The following is a 21,022-nucleotide window of genomic DNA, read 5'->3' as shown; positions in this document are numbered from 1 at the left end:
AAAAGATTGAAGAAAATGAGGATGAAAAATCACAACAGATAAATGTTTTAAGACATACTATCCCACTTAAATAACACAAGGATACATCCAGAACGTGCTTCCATCCTAAGTGTGTTGCAAATGATAATCTAACACAGCAAGAGTAGCAATTATTAGAACAATCATTTCTTCTTCACTTTGTTAACCTTTCCAAATAAGGGGATACAGTAGGAAAATAAATAGAATCAATGAATCAGCAAAATAGAATTTTATCCCTGTACCTGTGTCCATCATCTACTTTTTTATTCTTATTTTTTTAAACCATTTGAATGTATTTGCTCACTTCACACTGTATAAAGTAACTCTACTACAATTTCTTACCATATTTCACAATAATCCCTCTTAAGGAACTACAGTACTTCAAAGAAAACATACCTAACAAAAATTCCTGTTCAAATATATATGGGAAGCAACAGATAAATGTAAGAATATCTTGAATCATAATTCTGATCTTATCTCAAGAAGAAATGTCTCAATTTAATATGGCATTTGAATATTAATACAGTATATGGATTATAACAACTTTTTTTTTTGCATGAAGGAAATACTTGTAAAAACATAATGCATTTGTTAACTAAGCATGCCCATTCTCAGTTTTATTTTCCCTTCCTTTTTCTACGGTGGAATGGGTACATGATACATATAATTAGCTAGTTAACACATCACTGATCTTAAAAAGATTGAGAACATCCATAAAATGCACTGATTTTGAAGAACATTACCTATCTGAAAGAAAATTCAGAAAATTACTGGTAATAAACAAACAAAAAATATGCACACACACACACACACACGTACTCACCTTATCCCTAATGTGAATGTTAGTTAAGTATTCAGATGGAACATGGAAGTCTAAAAGAGAATCGGAATTGATGCAACTATTAAGACATGTAAATGAATATAATTTGCAAATATTAATATTGAACTGAATAGTCATTTCTCTCTTACCTATGTCTTGAGGTCGACAAGGTGATGATGCCCAGGGTGATGCAAATTTGGGATAAAGATTTCTGAAGAAAAAGAAAAATATGAATTTACAATAATTTTTTTTTACTGTAATAAACATACCACACAACCAACATCACTACACCTGGGGTGAGAAGGAAGGAGAGGGGGAAATTTCCAGCCCATTTTCCTAAAATAGTTATGTTTATTTGTTTTCTTTCTAATAGGCAAAGAAAGGTTGCATTTAAACTTCCTTAGGAATCTACAGGGCCAAGATCTCCTTCCTAATCTATCATTCCTTACTTATCTTTCCAACTTAAGTGCCAGGGATCTCAACCCTTTTTAGGGATCCAATTTTACGTGCTGTTTTACCTTGATCAGGAACAGTTCATTTATTTCTCTGACTACAAATACACTGAACCCCAGCACAATATTAAAATAAGTTTAAGACTTATATTTTGCTTTTGAGTAGATTTTGCTAACGTGTCAAAGTCATTAGTTCAATGAAGAGAATAGTATGAATCTGCTAACTCTACTACAATGACTGACGTACCAAGGAATGAGTTTTCCATTTAACAGGTAAAGGACAGAAAAAAGGACCAAGTAGAATACACTTTTGGCAGGTAGCTACAATGTACTTTCACTTATGCACAACAGCAGGCTATTATTGCATGTTGTGGAAATGAAACTTGTGTATGGTATGCTCTATTAAATCTGCTTCCTTTTTGTCAAAGCTTTAATAGTTGCTACAAAATAGCTGAAGCCTACAAAACTACCAGAACGCAACCAACTCCCAGCTGAGCTATATGGGCCAAAAATTACACTGATAAAATCGTGTCAGTCTGGTTCTAGGTTAACTAATCTTAGTGTTAGCAAAAGCTTGTGCTACAGAGTCTGAAGGAAGACTTCAGTAGCAAAACTTGCAGATGTTGGAAATAACTAAAATATTCTGCTGAAAGCCTAGATAGGCACTGCCCAAGAAGAGGAGTTTCCTGTAGCTCCATCACATCATGCATGCCCTAGAGATCTCATTTCCTAGGGTAAAGAATGCAGGATTTTTACAGACTCAAACTGCACTTCTTAATACAATAAAAACTGTAGGGTCTGTGCATAGCGTTTCCTCTGTGACACAAATAAAATTCTACTAATTTAACATTTTTCAAGGAGGTATTGGACAGCATACAACCTACTTGATTAACATTTTAGAGTGCTTCTGAAAATGAGTGAACTACTACATGATCTCTAAAGAATTAAATGAAATACTGCCATTTGTATTTTCATTTTTGTTCATGCAGAATATCAATTTATCTTAAGGAATGAAAAGCATTTCTCTTAAAGAAATTAGAACTGCACAGGCAACACATAATCATTTGTTCAACAACTGAAATGAGTGTTAACCTACCTGTACAGAAAACATTTATAAAACTAGGAGTTACAGGGGTTAATTCAAATAAAAACATACACAGAATTCAAAAATTGTGTTTCTAAAAGCACATTTATTGTGCTAAGTGTTTAAGTGGTATAGGTGTCTTTAACATCAGAAGTACCTCATAAGGCAGAAAAAAAATCCAAAAAACATGTAATGCTTTTAGTTTTTCAAACGACGATTTGTTAACCAAGCAAAGGATGTCTAACGTAAGACAAGGCAGCAGGCCAGGCACTAAGGACTGCACAGGCTTTCCACAAAACGTTTCGGTAGTATGATTTAAAACCAACTTTATGATACAGAACTGTCTGGATTAAATACTAAATGTATCCCTCTATTCAACATCATAAATATCCTATATATTGTAATGAAATGTTAGAAGCTTTTAAAAATTCTGCTATTTAACACACACCAGCTAAAGAAAAGCAGCAGCATGCCATGTATACATACTGTTTTGTGTACACACACTAATAATTTGTATGCTGTCCTCAGGAACTGTATAGCACAGCTACAAGTCATCCCAAAGCAGGTTTAGTATTCCTCTGCAGTGAGGCACTAGTTTTACACAGACTTTCCAATAGGTAGGTTAAGCTTAGTTTCAATGCCTAAAATAAAGCTTAACACATAGCATTGTGTAAAATATCAAATAATATAGCCAGAAATACTATCCCTACTACTTCTGCATGCTGATACCTGGCAAAAGTAGCTGTGTAACCAGATTTCACCTGTGTTAAGGAACAGTGAGACAGAAGCTCAAGAATTCAGACACAGATGTACTTTTAGTTGTTTTATGAGCAAAGGAATTTCATTTTCAGCTGATTTTCCTCAAATTACGTTTTAGCAATCTGTGATGAGAACAGCTAATGACTTTAGTATCAGGCAGATTTGGGTGACCCATCTCACAGTGAATGCTGAAAATTCTGAAATTACCACGGAAAAGAAGCAAGCCATGGTCAGTTTAATTGTTCTTTATGCATTCTCATCATGTTGTGGAAAAAAGGGATGGGAGTGGGAAACTGCTAGATTCAATGGAGAAGGGAGCTGTGAGGCTAACACAAGTGAAGAAGCTACTATGTTAATGTAATGCATTCTGCAACTAACTACATACAATTGTACCCGAAGGTTGAGTCTGGGAGGTGGTTTTGAAATATTTTTTATAAGTGCCAATGACATGACAATTTGACTAATTTTGATGCAAACACCATAGGAAGATTTTCTAGAAATTATCATTTCTAAAAGTTACACCCCTAGAAAGAAATACGTAATTTAACACCAATAATTTCAAGATAGCAAAGATCAGGAGCCATTTTTCCTGTGACTTCCCCCTCACCTTGATATCCCCATTCATATCTTCCCTAAACTCACACATTCAGGGTGCAGCTGTGCATAAATTTATGAAACACAGAAACTGCGTATGTATGCTGTTTGGCCTTTGTTTATATATATTATACAGAAACCTTAAGATGCATATACTACACTGCCAAAAAGCCTAATACTATGACAATCTCAGCTGAAATAAAACATCACAACTCTTTATCCAAGGCTACTAAGTACCTTGTTTTTGTTTGTTTTTTTTTTTACCCACACAATTTGTGCAATTGCACAAATACAATCTCAGTGAAAGTCTGTAGCTGCACTGCCATGAAAGTAAGGTAAGTGACTGAGTTCTGCTTTTTCTTTGCCAAAAGAATGAAAAAAAACATTTATGTAATTTAACACAGTAAATCAGGATACGGAAAGATTTTAGCAAAGGATATAGTAAACACTAGGTGTGCTTCCTACCACTTGTATCTTATAGACTAAAATAAACCAGCAGCCTATAGTCTCCCTCAGACACTCCCTCAAAGAGCAAGGTGCAAGATTCCTCAAGACTCTAAAAGAGTCATGATAGGACATTCTCAGCTGAAAGGGTACCAAAAATTCAATTTATCTCACATAACTGCAGTCCCCAAGACAGGCATTTTTCCCCAAACTGATCATCTAAGTTCCTTCTGTAACAGGTAGAGAAAAAGAAGCACTCTGGGCTGGTGATTCACCTTACTATCTTAAGAACTTCTCTTACCATTGTGCAGTCACCAATTGCTTTTCTCTCCACTGCCTCTAAAGGAAGCCTGGATGACTAAACTTAGGTGAACTGAATGACTGGAAGTTAACTGTAGCACTACATTTTCATCTTTGGTGCACAGTAAACACTGTAAATGTACTAATATTTACCCCCAAATTAATGACATCTAAATGTAGATATCCTCAAGGAATATTATTATTTGAAAAATAATGTATACATGAAATTTATTAACAATACACTGTCAATTCCTTGAAGAAAGTCCTGAAGGAGTTAAGAGAATAAACAAAGCCACTAGGTTTATTGAAAGCTTGCAGAACAAGATCTCAGTATGCCTTGAAGCACAATTCTCTTGTTTATGAAAGTTTTATTTTACTGTCATTACATTTTCAAATTTTATTTGGCAAAATATCTTGTGGGTTTGATACTTATGTGAGCTAAGTGAGCCTATTATTATGAATGACAGCATAATAAAAACAAAACTGAAGACAGTACTAAAAACCAGAAACTTACTCAGGAGAGTTGAGATTGAGACCTAGTGTTGTTAAATCACTTCCTAATGCAAGATGTACCATTCCTGGATCTGTCTCTGCTGCCCTGATGAATGTTAACAAGCCAATCATTCCAAACTGGTCCGTCACCATCCCTTGAGGAATGTTGGTAACCCGACCTGGGCAAGAAGAACAGATTAATTTTCTCCTTTCAAGAAGTGGAGAGATCAACATGATGTTCTAAAGGATTGCCAAAACCTTTGAAGAGGACAAAGTGGAACAATACGTACCGTCAGGTAACACCTGGATCCCTTTTTTCTGCTGGTTGTTGTTTTGCGTAGTTGAACTTTTATCTCCAGGAAACTTGGGCCCATCTGTGCTGGATGATGTTTTGCCTGATGTATTCAAATTCTATTAAAAATAATTTGTAGAGTTGGTATGATGGAAACAATCCAAAATGGAAAGACTGGTTAACCGTATCTTTCGGTCAGGAGCTCTGAACAGTACATCAGGTCACTCTAATATACTAGGCACTAAAATGGAACAAAGCTGAAACTCCTGTGTTCTGCTGACAAACCTTATGTAATATTCAACGCTTCCTAAAATATACCTCCCATTCAAAAAGAGCTATTAATGAGCCTATAGCTTGCAGTCTAAAAGGCTAAGAAAATATTTTACACCTGTGTTTGAATACACAATGGATATCCCAAGTGCCTGTGGTTAGCAAGTATTTTGGACTCATCACATCATATATTTTTCCAATAGCCTTGCTCCTGCAGTCCATAACACTCCATGATGTAGCAATAGACAGTAACTCAAGCCAATTTCAGGTGCAAACAACATAGAGTTGGCACCTTTGCAACTATCAAGAAAGAGATGTAAACACTATGTCTGGCAGGAAAACTCTCCCTGCTCTCCAGGAGCTCGTATACTGACAAAAAAGTATTTTCCATAACCGTTATTTCTTATTCTTTAATATTCTTTAAAACAACTCTGCAGTAACACGATGCAATCACATCTACTCCCTCTTTCCTTACTGTATTCAACTCTTAAGTGTATCAGAACATTTTCCACACCATAAAACTGGCAACAAAGTTTGGGGGCTAGGCTTCCCACCTGGCCCCCACCTTTTCTGAAGTCGTATTTTTCAGTTTCCACATGAGTTTGTAGTCGCATACAATATCTACTTGTCAGTACTTTTGGCACCCCCGATTAACATATTTTTGCAATTATAAATGATAAAACAATTGTAAATTGGAACATTTTGTTAAATTCTGTAGAACACTGTTCTCTGCCACCCAAATTTTAGTATATTTACCTTTCATTTGTAATTAAAAAAACAATTTATTACACATCTTTCAGAGTACACAGTGAAAACAACATAGTAATTACAACAATATTTAAGATATAATGTATCCAACTAGTCTACAACATACCCACGAATGCAGTGGTCTCTATTAAGAGAGCTTATTCCCTGTGCTTTCAATTTTCCCATCAAGACTTTTACCTTGACTCGATATCGTAACACCTAATATTTAAAGGATTTGACAGCTTTGAAAAAAGATGTTATAATGTGTAAATTACTACTACTGATGAGAGGCATCAACGGTGAAAAATGAGCTGGAATTGGTAGAAAAGGAAGTTATGAACTGCACAACTTAAAAGAAAAAAATAGTCAGTTACTGAAAACAAGTTTGAAGTATTCTTGCAAGTTCCTCCCTGTCCAGCCCCACTCCAAATACAAAAGGATACACAGAACTCTTACGAAATTAAGAAAGCAAGGTTACAGTGACTGTTGGAACAAAAGAGCTTCCTGAGAAATACCATTTACGTGGCCACAGATGAAAACCTGCTTATTTAAGATTTCTCATTAATTTAGAGGAGCAAAGTTGAAAATCTTATAAATATATTCCACTGCGCCTTTTGTAATATAGCCATCAAGAAAAGTATGAACACTTGAAATAAAAGCAGCTTCATGCCTTACTTACAGATTTATTATCATCATTACTTGATGTTGGGTCTTTGTAGCTGGAGCCTGGTAATGCTGGAAAATCTTCATTGTGTATTGAAAAGTCCTGGGACTGCTCACTTGCTGGTTTTGTTACCATTCCAACTATCATCAAAATGAAAGCAGGAATAACATTAAATGACGGCTAAGAAAAGAATTTTCTGCTGTTGATCTTGCTTACTGCGCATTTTCATTATGTGCATGTTGTACAGCAGAAACGACTTTCAGAGAAAACGGGTAAAACAAAACAAAGCATATTCGTTTAAAACATCCACACAGATTAGACTAAAGCCTCTATTTAAGTGTGAGCTGAGAAACACTCTGGGTTAAATTGATAGACAAATTCACTGCTTTAAGAACGAAGCCCAAAACTTTTACCACAAAAAGCACCTATTTCGCATATCTAAATAATTAAAAAATCTTTACAGGCATTATTATAGTGGTGTTTAAGGAAATCTACTGATGAAGGAAGGATGTACTGCTTTCGTGATTGTACATTTTTCCTCCATCCCCTAATTGTATGTAGAATTTCCTAGCATAATCTCTTTAGAAGCAGGTATTCTTAAGAAGATGCCCAGCTAACTTGCAACAGAACATATCACCAATGAAATACTTGCCTGTGACATAAGAACGACTCCTGCTTTCAGTATGAAAACTGAAAGCATTTAGCCTGCAACTCTCAGTGCTCTGACCCTAATTTAAAAAAAGTAGGCCAGTCACATTGGAACATGGATTCCGACTACTGAAAAGCAACATTTTTTCTATGCCAGTTCAAAACCAAACCAACCAACCAACCCACGCCAGGCACCCAAGGGCAAATACTCTCTGCTGAGATAAGTGATACAGTGACTTGTTTGCAAACTACATGACAAGTAAGAGATGGCAGAGGGAAGTCCAGGGCCTATTTTTCAATATCTCTTAATTGATGTGTAAGATCTAAAATGGTTCAGCAGCTGACAATATGTATGACTTTGTCTAGTATTCTTAAGTTAAAGGTCAAAGCTCCTTTAAGAAAAAACAGAGTTAACGCTGTTTCTGCTGTAACCCCTTTTCATCCAGAGTTACTATGATTTCTTCCAATGGGTGAACAGAATAATGAATTCACTGTATTGCATTTTCTCCTTCTATGTAAAAACCGTTTGAAGGCTTGTTTTCTTAAATAAGATAAGCATGACTCTGAGCCTCTGCTCAGAGTTTCAAACCTTTTTCTTCACCACAACCAAAAGCACTGTCCACTTTTTGTTGGTGGAGACAGCATCCAGTGCATCTCACATCCCTGTGTCTCAGCTGTTTCTACCATGATACCTATCCCCTGAAGTTAGCAGACGCTGAAGATAACTTTTCAGACAGCCATTAATTGCCTGGTTCACCACACAGTCACGCAAACAGGTATGCTAGCACCAAAACGGGGAAATGCTGTAAGCAGAGGAGCAAGTGGTTAATTTATTTTTTTTATGCAGCAATGCTGCTAAATGTTAAACCCGAGACCAAGGCTGCAAGTACATTTGTGCGGACCTCTCTCCTACTTTCCATCAGTTTTCCAAGTAGAGGCTTCTCTTGAGGAACGAGAAAATCTTGTGTAAGCTACAGGCCGTATTAGCTCTCCACTCTCAGTATGACTTTCCAGTGCCTTTATTTGGGGGAGTGACTTTTGCCTGTGTTTAGGAGCACTTCAGTTTAACTTGTTTAGCTGTTTCTCACAGCTATCTTAAGCGGAGGGCCTTGGTTACACCCAATCCATGAGGCTACTTTCTCCTGATAATGCAGTATCTATTATTTCTCTCCAATTAAAACTGGAGCTATCTCCGAAAAACACTAGCTTTTTTTAGTTGGAAAAGACTAAGGTATTTTTAGTTGGAAATTTGACAAGTGTCACGAAAATAAGTTATAAATGCAACTTTTCAGAGCAGCTGATGCAACGTGCATGACAAAGTCTACTAAAGCAGTAACAAAAAAAAGTTTTGTCCTTCATGCTAAACTTACCTAAATTTTTTCCAGACCCAAATAGCAAGATTTGTATCCACCCTTAAGTTTTTCCTTTTATTATTTTTTAAGCTGTTCAGCAAGAGTTATATAAGACACAGATTTGGAATCTGACTGATAACAGTTGATGCTTACAGGCTATTTTTTTTGAAATCTGACCCTCATCGTAAGAGTGACAGTGAACAGTGCTACAGCAAGTACTATCAATAAACAGTGAAAATAAATGGTATGCTTATAACTGCTACAAAAACATCTCTAATAATTAAATATTATTTCTAAAATGTACTATTCAGAATTCAACAGGTTTTGTATGCATGCAACTAGAAGACAACCTCCTGCTTAAGACATTTCTTGAGGTTGAGCAGCTTCAGAGTTATCACACAGACTGAAAACCCCAGCAGCCTCTATTGGTGGTGAATCTAAAACAAGTAAGTCCTAATACTTAAAAAACCTGAGGGAAATCTCCAGTCATGGAGATATATAGACAGTTTATTTCAAAAAAAAAAATCAGACTTAGAAACTGGCATTTTACAAAAGGCTACCCATTGTCTTAAGAACCACAGAAGTTGAAACAAGCAAATACGTATTTCATTCAAAGAGTTTTCAAATATATAACCTTACCATAGGGAGCCCTTCCAGCTAAAGGGTTTATTAATGGAGTTGGATTGCCACTTCCTTCCCTTCTGTTTCTGTCTGCTAGCGCTGGAAAATCTGAGAGGTCCAGTCCTGTCACATTTTCACTTCCATCTATAAAAAAAGCAGGCATTTTAAATTTCCATTTTTTTTTTTTTTTTTACTCAAGGACTTCATTATACGCAATATAAATGTTAGATATATTTTCTTCTTTCAAATTCACCTTTTTTTCTTACTATAATTATCACAAATAAATACAACTTCTGTGTTACGGGACTAGGTTAAAGAGCATCAAGTTTTTCTTTAAACAATATCGAGTCAGTAGGATTTAGTAACAAGGTTTGCTCATTTTGAATTAAACACTGCACGAGTAAAATCCAGGCAGACTAGCAAAACTACAGTACTAGGACAGGTAGCCTATTTAAAACAGAAGGAGCTGTCAAGGCAAGATTTCAGAGAAGATAACAACCCATATCAGCAACAGCATCAAGGAGCTCTATTTTCCTTAGGAAAGGTAAGACAAGATAAAGCTCAAGCAGGTGCAGTGCCAACGCAGGACAAGTAACACAGGAACGTTTTTTAATCGGCGGCGAAAACATGACATGGGCAAGGTGAGCAGCGCAGCTCCGTGGAGATGTCACAAGGTGCCGGGGACACCAAACCCCTCGGCCGAGCCTTCCGTGCTGTGACATCAGCGGCACCGCCGGGCAGGTGGCCACCAACAAACTGCAGCACCCACAAGCCTACGGCACCATTGAGCAGGAACATCTCCCTCTCTCGACTCATTAAAGTCAGGTGAGGAAGTAACTCCCTGGGAGAAATCACAACTGAAACAACGGATTGAAAGGATCACTTCATAAAGCAGCTGCTCAAAAGGAGTTTGAGGTCTCTAAAAACACTGTCCTGCTGTGTTTATCCTCTGTAACGCTTTCGTAGGAACGTAAATCTTTTCTTCTCTGATTTCCTTTCCAATTCCATACGTTATTTTGCATTTCTAACCAACCAGGTATAACTTATAGTCACATGAGGTACAGTGAGTATTCTGCTCACAATCCCTTGTCATGACGTAATAACACTGGGTGTCATAACACTGCTCTTATGTTATGTTATGCCATGGGAAAAAACAAAGCAACCATTAATACACTTATATCTCCACTGAATCTTCAAACTAAAATAACAAAATACTTTTCCCACATTAACGTCAGGGTTACAGACTCTGCTGAAGATCATGTAGAGTTATTTTCTAAGGGCAGCGCTTCTGTGCAACAACTGCACTCCAAGTATTTCCAACCAGCCTTACCCAATAAAAAATAAATCTTTCTACTGTACTTCAAAATCAGCATAAATATGAGTAAACTCACCTGTTCCATTAAAAATGTTACTTGATAAGGAGTTATTCATTCCAAACGCCTGATTTCTGTTCATCCCAAATCCAGACATACTGTGAAAAAAAAAAAAATCCAAGAAGTCAGAGAAAAGGTTATTGAGGCTTCCTAATTCCCAGCTGAAGGCATTATGGAAAAAAGCCGAAGACACTTAATTTATTTCAGCTTAAGCAACACACGTTAGCCTAAACTCAATTTTTAATTACTTTCCTTTATACTTTTGAAAATTCTGAGCAAGCACTGCTGAATCAAGACAACTGGAATGACTTCAAAACTTGATTTTTTTTAACAGTCACAATATTTTAGATATCTGCCAACCGACAAACGTGATCATTACTCAAGAATTTCATACTGAAAAATTAAACAGCAGGAAATAAAATAGCAAAAAGTCAGACTAAAGTATTCATTTGCAGGTGGTAAGCTGAATCACAGAAGCGATCAAGTTCGTAAAGACTCAATTAAAAACTGGAAAGTTATTATGTGCAATCATCATGATGTACATACAGCATTATCAGGAACATCAGTATGGTCTCTGTCACACAAGGACACCGGTTAAAATAAAGTTTCACACAGTCAAGCAGAAATGTTTGAAGACATCTAAGAATTAGATAGGGCTGCTGTAGTCTGACAAACAATCCGCTCCATCCTGTGCAAGCTGAAGATGTCGAGAAGCTACAAGGCAGCCCAGAACTGAGTGAAATTCGGAATTTCTGCCCTATGGGAAACCCTAACACTCACTTCTCCTTGTAACAGGACGCAAGTTGATATGTTAGAAGTTTCTGTGCATAAAAGTGCCAAATGTTTTCCTAGTGGAAATTTTATCTATATGACTTTTTCACAATTCCAAATCTGAATTTAATTTCAATTTGCAATAACCCTAAATGCTTCAATTTGGACTGAGACATCAAGAAAGGGAACGGTTAGTCAGGAATGTTCCTATCCTGCTTTGCTCCAGCAAGATGGTGCATTTGAAGGACATCCAGATCTTTGACATTTCATGCACTAGAAGGAATACATTTCTGGTATCCTCTGTGAATCCTAGATCTGGTGAGAGCACCAACTGGACACAATTTGATCTTGAGGGGCATATAATCTAGCTTGATGACAGACAATGTTTCTAATACAAGGTTTGTTTGTTTTTAAGGCAATTAGAAATAACCAGGTCAAGAATTTCAAGGATAAGAAAGGGGTTAGGCCACAAGATGTGTACTTCCCTACAATTATTTGCAAACTGTTTGTTAACCAGCATCATCTCAGCTTCCAACATCTTTTACTGATGTAACTAAGAATGGGAAAGTGAAGTATTTTATGTGTTCGAAGTATTAAAAACATTCATTGCTCCAACTAAGGCATTAATTCACAAAACACTTCATGGAAGTCACATAACTTGTGCACCTCTCACAAAGGAACAAACTTTTTTTCCCCTCCAAGTATCATTTCACCATTTAATCAAATTAACAATTGGATATATACTATTACAACACTTGCAGACTAATAAACCATGGAATAAGAACTTGTCATTGTTCCAGTGATATGTCCTTCTCAACTTGTAAAAACTGTAGCATCGTTAACATGAACTTTACAGTGCAAACAGTAAAAGATGAGGATTTTAATTCAAATGCTCCTACACACTGGAATTTCATTATCTTTGTCCTACAGCTGGTTGTTATTTAAACAAGTACCTCCTATACATACATATCAATCTCCAAATTCATTATCCTCTTCATGTAGAGTTTTCAAATATATTACCATTTCAAACTTTTGTGATGCTCAGGTTTCAAAAATACTTAAAATATAAAATTATCTTTTTAAATTATCATTTCCTTTGCTTGCTGCCACTTCACAGAAAAGGCAAAATACAAAGTCTTCTCACGCTCCAAGAACACAAACTACTACCACCAAATCTCTATTACTTTGATTAAGAGAAGTTTTATTTAATGCCTGTATCATAATGCAAAGCTCCAGAACTAAACGGACTGACCAAGTTTCAGATAACTGTGACATTCATTTTTCTTCATCTGTTTTGTAAAATTCTAGATTGGGTAAGAGGTAGCATCTGAGTGTAATGAGCGTATTTGTGCGCAGTGTAGCAGTCAGTCCCCCAGGTAGGGCCTAAAGTTAGAAAAAGGAAGAAACTGGGAGCACAGGGATCACGAGGCTGGGGAATGAAGCCTGGAAAATGGTCAGTTGTGCGAAGCTTTGACTACACGCTATGTAATTACAATCAACACACTTTTTACTACAATGTAATCAATATAAACTAAGCATAAACATACCAACAAAACGTAATTAAAGCCCAATGATTTCTGATGCCAGAATCTTGCCCAAAGATAGAAAAAAAGATTGAGAAATTCCTAGCAGCAAATGAACACCAAATCCTTAAATGAGTGGTAAACCACTGCTCTCCATATTATTCCAGAATTCAAAAAAGTAAAACACAATGTCCCTATTGTGTCCAAATCAGTTAACTATTCTTCGAGAATAACTATTATTGTTATTGTTAAGCAGTTATTCTGTATTACATCTTGCCTTACTTCTTCCCAAACTCATAGACGAATAGTCTTAAAATGGAGTTATATACACAAAAATCAGGGTGTTTCCAGAACAATCTCAGGAACACAATAGAAACATCACATATTTTACATAAGTAGTAGTAGAAATTCAAAAGTCAGAAGCAGAATTTAGCTGAAAGGCCTCAAAAAGCCTGTATGAGTATTAAAAGCAGCTTCAAAGCTTACTACTGAGAGACTGGAACACACAAAGCAGCACTTTCAGGTTTTCTTCTAATGGATAAAGATCAGACTTTGAGAGGAGCGCTAAAGGATGAGGATGTCCATCCATGGCTGTACAGGGATGGTCTGACCAAACAGCCTTACCTGTTCACAGTAAAAGGTTGTCGAGAGGGTTGCTGCTTTGGCATACATATTATGCTTGGAGAGCTTCTGTTGGGGCTGCCTAACCCTGAACTGCTCATGCTGTTTGTCCTGCTGGGAATTCCAATGCCCTGACCAACCTGGGAGTGGTTCATCATATTCCTAGGATTCATAGGCAATATCCCCCTGAAAGAGAAAAACCATCCATAGAGATGAATCTATACAATAGTATTTGGTTACTCATTTAAATTACTAACGTAGGATGGACTTCGAGCTGTTGCAACTTAATTTATGCTTAGATCAACACAGCGTGTTTGGATTACTCTCTATAATTAACGTAGTTTGGGATTTCTTCAGAAACACCAGATGACCCATTGTGTACTAATCAAGTCCTCAGTCAGGTTTAGATAAATACTTAAGTATTATGCATTTGAAAAGGTGTTACAGCTCTGTTTTAAAGAGCGCTTCAGACCTACTAGCTTAATATTTTCATACAATGTACGACATCCATATACAAATTTTAACCATTCATTTACCAGAAGAGCCAAAAAAAAGTCTCTTACATTCTGAAGCAGGATCTGCCAGCAAATTGTCCTTTACATACAAAACAAAATACTGTTTTACAGTAAGCCTTATCTTACTGTTTTACAGTATTACTTACCTAACACAGACAGTGGTCAATAAAAACTATATATTTTATTTAATCAGACTAAAGTAGCTGAGGCACAATATGCAGAACATTTAATAAGTGCTCTGCAGAAAGACACAATTGCAGAAACATTGGCTATCAATAAATACCTGCTCGGAGATGGAGGCGTGTGAAGTGACATTGTTGGTACCCCTGTTGTTGGCGTTACGTGGCTCGGTAACTGAGTGCCTTGTGATAAGCTGCGATTTAACTGAGGGGTATTGTTGCTCATTCCCCTCATTGGAAGGCCTAGTGCACCTATTGAAAAAAAATTCAGAGGGGGGGAGATATGTAGCAATCCGGAACAAAGTCTTAGCCATCAGGTAGGTGTGGGTGGAAACAGTTTATGCTGACAACCAAAAAAAAAGTGCAAAGACTGAAGGAAAGTGCAGTGTAAAAGCTAAGTCCTTCTTTGCATAGTAGAAGCCCAGTTATCTCACAGATAGCCCCGTTTTTGTTAAACTTGAGCAATTTCAGCCTCTGAGTCACAACAACATTTTGTTGCCTTTGAGAGGTATACTGAAGAGAACAGGGTGAATTTTGATCTTGTTGATGAGGACATGGAGATCTACGTATCACCTTTAAAAAAGCAGCGTTTCGATAAAATTCGTATCTGCATGGAAGGAATAGGTTAATTACATTTGAATAAACTGTTATATATTTAGCCAGTACTTAGAACGCTGCTCTATCTAGTTAAAAATTATGTAAATCATGCAAATCTATAATAAAAAAATAAAACTTCAAATTTTTGGTGACACTGCTTTCAGGACAAAATCAACCTTTCAGGAAACTTTTTGTTTTTTTTTTTTCTGTTTTTTAAACATTGTGATCAGGAGTATTTTCTACACAAGGACTTCGGTGCAATAAAATAAAGTTAGCACTTTATTAAATATATATATATATGTGTATATATATCCATATATATATATGTAAATCTCCTTAACTCAGAACAACAAAAAGTAGCCAGTTGGCTGCTCTCTCTCAAAATATCAGAAAACTTCATGAAGTTTGTCATCGTCCTCGCATTGCTTTTCTGTATTCATGAAGTTTCAGAGCGATGTCCAAAGACAAGAAAAAGCCATTTAGTGGAACATAGCAGCAGAGAGACACTTGCATATAAAACGTGAGAGCTATAAATAACAGACCTATCACTTTAGCATAAAGCTGCTGAGGTAGGCTCGGAATTCAAAACCTTATGTAGTAGACAAAAGGAAAGAAAAATTAGGAGGAATCAGCACTCTCTGATGATAGATCACCCCTTCAGAAGAGCTGAATATGCCAGCGTACGACATGATGAAGTACGAGGAATGCAAAGAGCGGACAGAGCATACGCTCAGGTTATTGGTACGGACATGGTCTGAAGAAACCGCCCGGTTGTTCAGCTCCCATCCTTGCAGCACTGCCTGCCCAGTTTTACCCTACAATTCGCAGCCCGAGAAGCGTGCAATGAGAAATTTTGATACCACGAACTTCTCTCTATACGTTCAGACTAAGAGGTAGCGTGACTCACTGTAACAAGCCTCGCAAGACTTCATTAATTGCTGATTATATCAAGGTGCTCGCTGTAAATATTTTGGCAATTTGCTGCATCAGAATAATTTCAATGAGCGTATTATAAATAATATTTCACACTAATTAACGATTAGGTGGAATTTTAAAAATAAAATGGTTAAGAAAAAACATTCTTCGAAACTAGACACAATATGCTGAAAAACATGATTACTGCATTTAGGTTAATTTTGTGTAAGCATTCACTCCAACAAAGCCAGTTTTTCACTAATAACGTTATTTCTTGTTGTTGGCTTGTTTTGGATCAGACTTATTTTTTTTATGGATAATACTGTTACTATATTTTTACGGCTGGCAAGTAAGGGCAGTTGAAATATTCACCATTACAAAAAAATCTTCCTTATGCTTCCTTTTTCTACATTTTTTAAACTGAGACAAGAGATCTACATGAGCTACATCACAGACCGATCAATGAAGTGGCTTATTTTGTGCTTAGAAAATAAGTTTAACTTAACTCTTTAAGTTGATATTGTGCTAAATTGACAGCTACTAACCTAAAAGCATATGGACATCAGCAGCTTTGTTTTTCCCCAAAATATTTAATCATAAGCATTTACTCCCCCTTCTTTCTCAGTACTTGGAAGAAACTGAACCCTGACAATATTTACTTTCTAATTTTCAGCCATGCATGTCTACAAGTGAGATTAAGTCCTAGAAAGAACATAACTGTCTGAACGGCCAAGTTTCATGAAAAAAAAAAGTTGCCCTTAAAAATAATCAACAAATAACAGTGACAAACAGAATAAATCACTACTTCAGTATCTTTAAACAGCTGAGCCTGAAAGGTTTAACAGTGCCACATTCAGGACCCAAGCCAAGATCCAAACCTGACTCTCAGACTGGCCAGAAACTGACCATGTAAGGTCTCAGTAGCATAATCAAAAACCACTTGGTATAACGTGGTCACCCATCAACAGCCACTGAGACAGTCAAAAAATCACTATAATTTTTAAACTATTTGAAGAAAGCCTAAATAAAACTTTTACCTTAGGTCATGCACTTAAGAGACAAAGCTTTTAGTTTGTCCTGATTAAAAAATTCCACACTCTAAAATATCCTGAAGACTCTTTTCCTTAGTATCTGAGTGGGAAGCACTTGGCTAGAAAGCTGCAAACATTCAAAAGCACAGTGATGAAAGATGTTCACAAACCTGTTTTACTTGTGTAACTCTATCTAACTCAGGTGCTCTGAGTCACTCTCTGCATGTGCCCCTCTCAACTACAGGGAGGTTCAGTTCTTAACTCTGGCACTTAGGTCAGATCTAGCACTGCACACTGTGACTAATTCTCTGTGTACCTTCAGCAGCAACAGTGTACACAAGACTGGCAGATACAGGAAAAAAAATCTTCAATAGATGGAAAAAAATGGAACAGAAGGAAACAAATCTTACTGGCATAATTCTTTGCTAAATGTGAGCTGTCAAACATATAGACAAGACTTAATTTGCTCCTGCAGAGCATAAAATATCAGTTAGAATTTGTTTCCTTCTATTCCTTACGTGTTTTTCTGAAGTAGGCTCATTTTGGCCCAGCTCGCCTTCCGTCTTTTTTTTTTCAGAGCCAGTTAAATCACAGACATTCTTAATAGGATTACTGTATTTGGATATTTAACAGCTATACAGTGTCAATACATGACACGTTGCATACTAAACACTGCAAATGGATAATAATGCAAAAATGCATCTTCCAAAAATAAATAAATAACCAAAAATCACAGACACTCAAGCAGACATAGTCTTTACAATCACCAAAAAAGCCCAAAGAGCTAAGAGTTGTCTATCCAAAGAGCGTGAAACTAGAACATCTAATAAAATCAATAAAAATAGTTCTTACTTTGTTGCCCGTATAAACTTGCCCCAAACTGAGACAGCTGACCTGATGTTGATGGTGATGCCAGCATCTAAAATTTAAAAGAAAGAACAAAAGGTTAAAGACGCAAAGATATCATGTTACTTTGCTCCGAAAGTTTGCAATAGTACATTCTTTTGCCAATAAAGCAAATGAAAACCCCCTCTTTTTCAATCATCAAGTTTTAGAAACTCCCTAAAATATCTGCACAATAAAAACTGCAACAGTACATCACATGTCAATAAAAAAAATCTATGACTTGGAATGTATAAAGACAGACTTTCTTTGACTTGCAACAACTAGCACAGAGGAGAAAGACAGAGAAATAATTTAGAAATAATGCATACTGCCAGGTATTTCCATTAAAACCATTTTTTCCCCCCTTCCAGGCACCACACATGAAATGTGATAAACTACAGACTCTCAAGAGTAAGTATCTAAAGAGCAAGAGTAAGATCTAAAAATCCATGATCCATGAATAAAGACTGAGATTTGCACACTGCCAAAAAGAAGGCAACTAAGGTAGGGACATTGACACCAGTCACGACTGTAAGAGGGAAAGAATGAACTACTCTCCGTGCTGCTGCAGAAGTGGAATGCATTAATATATTTGAGGAAGAGGAGGTTCAGGAAAAACAAACAAACAAAACCATTTTGCAATCTTAAGGACAGTTAAGCATTGGAACAGATTACACAGCTTCCTTCGGCAAGCTTCCATTCCAGGATACATACATACATACATATATATACATATACATACACATATATATATATATATATACACACAAAAAAAAAAAAGGTTAGACGTTAATGGTAGGTATAGCTGATCTTCCCTTTGAGCAAGAAGTATTAGTTGAACCTGATCCATCCAGCTCACAACAGAATATGCTACTCATTCTTGCTAATTCCTGGGCAAATGTCTGCATGTTTCATGCAGTAGTCTGGACCTGAACTGACGGATGGTTTTGAGAAAAGGAATACCTGGATTCTTCCATGTAACGGGATTTCAACCTTTCTCATCTTGAGAGGAAAAAATTCCAATCAAAATTACTTTTACTGTGATGCACTGCAAAGTGTTTTGTTGACTTAAACTAGACAGATGTAAAGCTCCAACAAACCTTAGAAACTGAATTTGTTAGCTAGCTGTCTATACCTGAGTCAAATCTAGATGGCAGAAATGAGAAGTAAAACTTGCAGGGTAGACACTAAATACCAGGAGTAGTTTTGATGTTCATAAGTTACATAAAGTATTTATGATTTTTTGAATATATACACAAGGTATGAGAGGAAAAGTTACAGTAGAAAATTACTATACACTGTCAGAAAATATATTGGAAGTATTACCTCAAACTTCTACAGAGTCACATGTACTTTGAACACTGCACACACATTTTGTAGGAATCAACCACAGCAATAAGCACACATGCCTGCATACATAAGAGGGCTGAACTACTGAGACAAAAACTTTCTGCAGAAAGAAAAAAAAAATAGAATACATGCCGGTCTGCAGCTAAGTTCTTCCTTCGTAGTGAAAGACTACCTGAAGGCCTAACACACACACAGTATGCATTTCTGATTGGAGTTAGTCTTGATTAAAAGACCTGATCCCGTGGACCGGTTGCCCACTAGTGAGTGCAATATGACTGGCGCGCCCCTGGAGCATCTCTTCCAGCTCACGTTGCTGCCAAAGGAATCAGACGGATTCACACCACGGCTGCACTGTGACATGAACCGAGGCGTGGTGAACTGGGGACACGTGTGGGAGACAGGCTCCAAAAGCACACTCCCCGCCCAAGCTACCAAACTCATGTATGTTAAACACTGATAAAACAAGCTGTTACACCAGTTTTACTTCTGCTTTCCTTTCTTAAAACACTTAGGAAAAAAAAAAAACATTAACATTTGACAAGTTGGAAAAGCCTGGAAAGTGCTGCAAGGGATGGCAAATTCTAATTCAATGGAAAAAATAAGTTTGACACACCTCAAAAAACAGACTGGCCAGAAAACCCACAACCTAACAGGTAATCAGGCACTGAGACACAAGCAGCAGACCAAATTACTACCAGCTTTCGGATAGATAAGCAAAACAGTTAGACCAAAAAGAAAATCCCGCAAGAATAGCTGCTTAGGTTATTCCAAACTTGCTGTGATAGCATGTGATATAATAAGCAGAAGATGGTACAAATCTCAGCATAAAAATCCTGTATTTATAACATTAGCTTGCATACATAAAAAAAATAATCACAGACTTATGAGGTACTAAATTATTTGAAACAGGAAAATAAAATCCCATCTCTTCTGAGTACTACTTGATTTTTTTTTTAAGCAGTTAAAAGAAAAGGAATGGCAAATAACATTTAACGAACAATGCTTATAACAAATTGGATTTCCTTTTGAAACACTGCAAAGTAGGTCACATCCATTGTGCCATTTGCTGTTGTTATAGGAAAAGTGAAATTCAAAATGACTCGTAGAGAAACCCTTACGGAAGGCCAGAATAAAGGCCAAGTATCAAATTCAGCACGTCTAGCAGTAGTTTTAAAGCCATGATATCCTCCATGTCCTAAGTATATTAATCCTCCAGAAGAAAGAAGAAATACAGTGGATCCCTTCCGGGCTGATTAAACGCAGCACTTCTCACATCTCAGGGAGAAGGAATCTGCCGTATGGGTATCACTCTCAGCCTGTCTCTACTTTGTTTTGTGATATTTCAAGTCGGTGTTAAGCACTTTTTTCAGTCACAGCTAAGTCAGGGGCAGTTTAAAATCTTGTCGTATTTCTCTGTAACTTCCATATCACTTAGGTCCACAACAAAACGACCAGGTTAGCCAAAAGCCGAAGTTCTGCTGTCAGGACCTTTATTTGCATACACCACCTCTGGGCTGCTACTACAGCCTTGTAACGCTGCTTGAACTTGGCTACCAAGGATAATGCAGAATTGAGGTGAATGCTATTAGCACTACTAAAAACATTCCTTCCAGCATCATTATTTTAACTGCTTGTGGGCTAATGGCCACATGATACACAAAATACAACAATTCTCCAAGAGTGTACTTAAAAGGGTGGCTCGAAG

The 21,022-nt window shown here is 36.7% G+C and overlaps 1 protein-coding gene across 5 annotated transcripts in view; it reads right to left on the bottom strand.

Annotated features, from left to right (window-relative positions):
* Window positions 1-21,022, bottom strand: part of CNOT2 (CCR4-NOT transcription complex subunit 2) — a 92,936-nt gene that overhangs the window by 9,061 nt on the left and 62,853 nt on the right. For all 5 annotated transcript variants that reach the window (XM_083802771.1, XM_083802772.1, XM_083802773.1 and 2 more), the window contains 10 exons: window positions 17,935-18,001; window positions 14,644-14,791; window positions 13,849-14,031; window positions 10,949-11,028; window positions 9,576-9,701; window positions 6,952-7,076; window positions 5,254-5,374; window positions 4,986-5,142; window positions 988-1,049; window positions 842-891 (listed from right to left, as the gene is read on the bottom strand). In XM_083802771.1, the coding sequence (XP_083658897.1) occupies window positions 842-891; window positions 988-1,049; window positions 4,986-5,142; window positions 5,254-5,374; window positions 6,952-7,076; window positions 9,576-9,701; window positions 10,949-11,028; window positions 13,849-14,031; window positions 14,644-14,791; window positions 17,935-18,001 (1,119 nt within the window). The remainder of the gene's footprint in view (window positions 1-841; window positions 892-987; window positions 1,050-4,985; window positions 5,143-5,253; window positions 5,375-6,951; window positions 7,077-9,575; window positions 9,702-10,948; window positions 11,029-13,848; window positions 14,032-14,643; window positions 14,792-17,934; window positions 18,002-21,022) is intronic.

The sequence above is a fragment of the Anser anser genome, assembly GCF_964211835.1.
Source record: "Anser anser genome assembly, chromosome: 1".
NCBI lineage: Eukaryota > Metazoa > Chordata > Aves > Anseriformes > Anatidae > Anser > Anser anser.
This window is presented reverse-complemented; position numbering and strand designations above follow the sequence as displayed.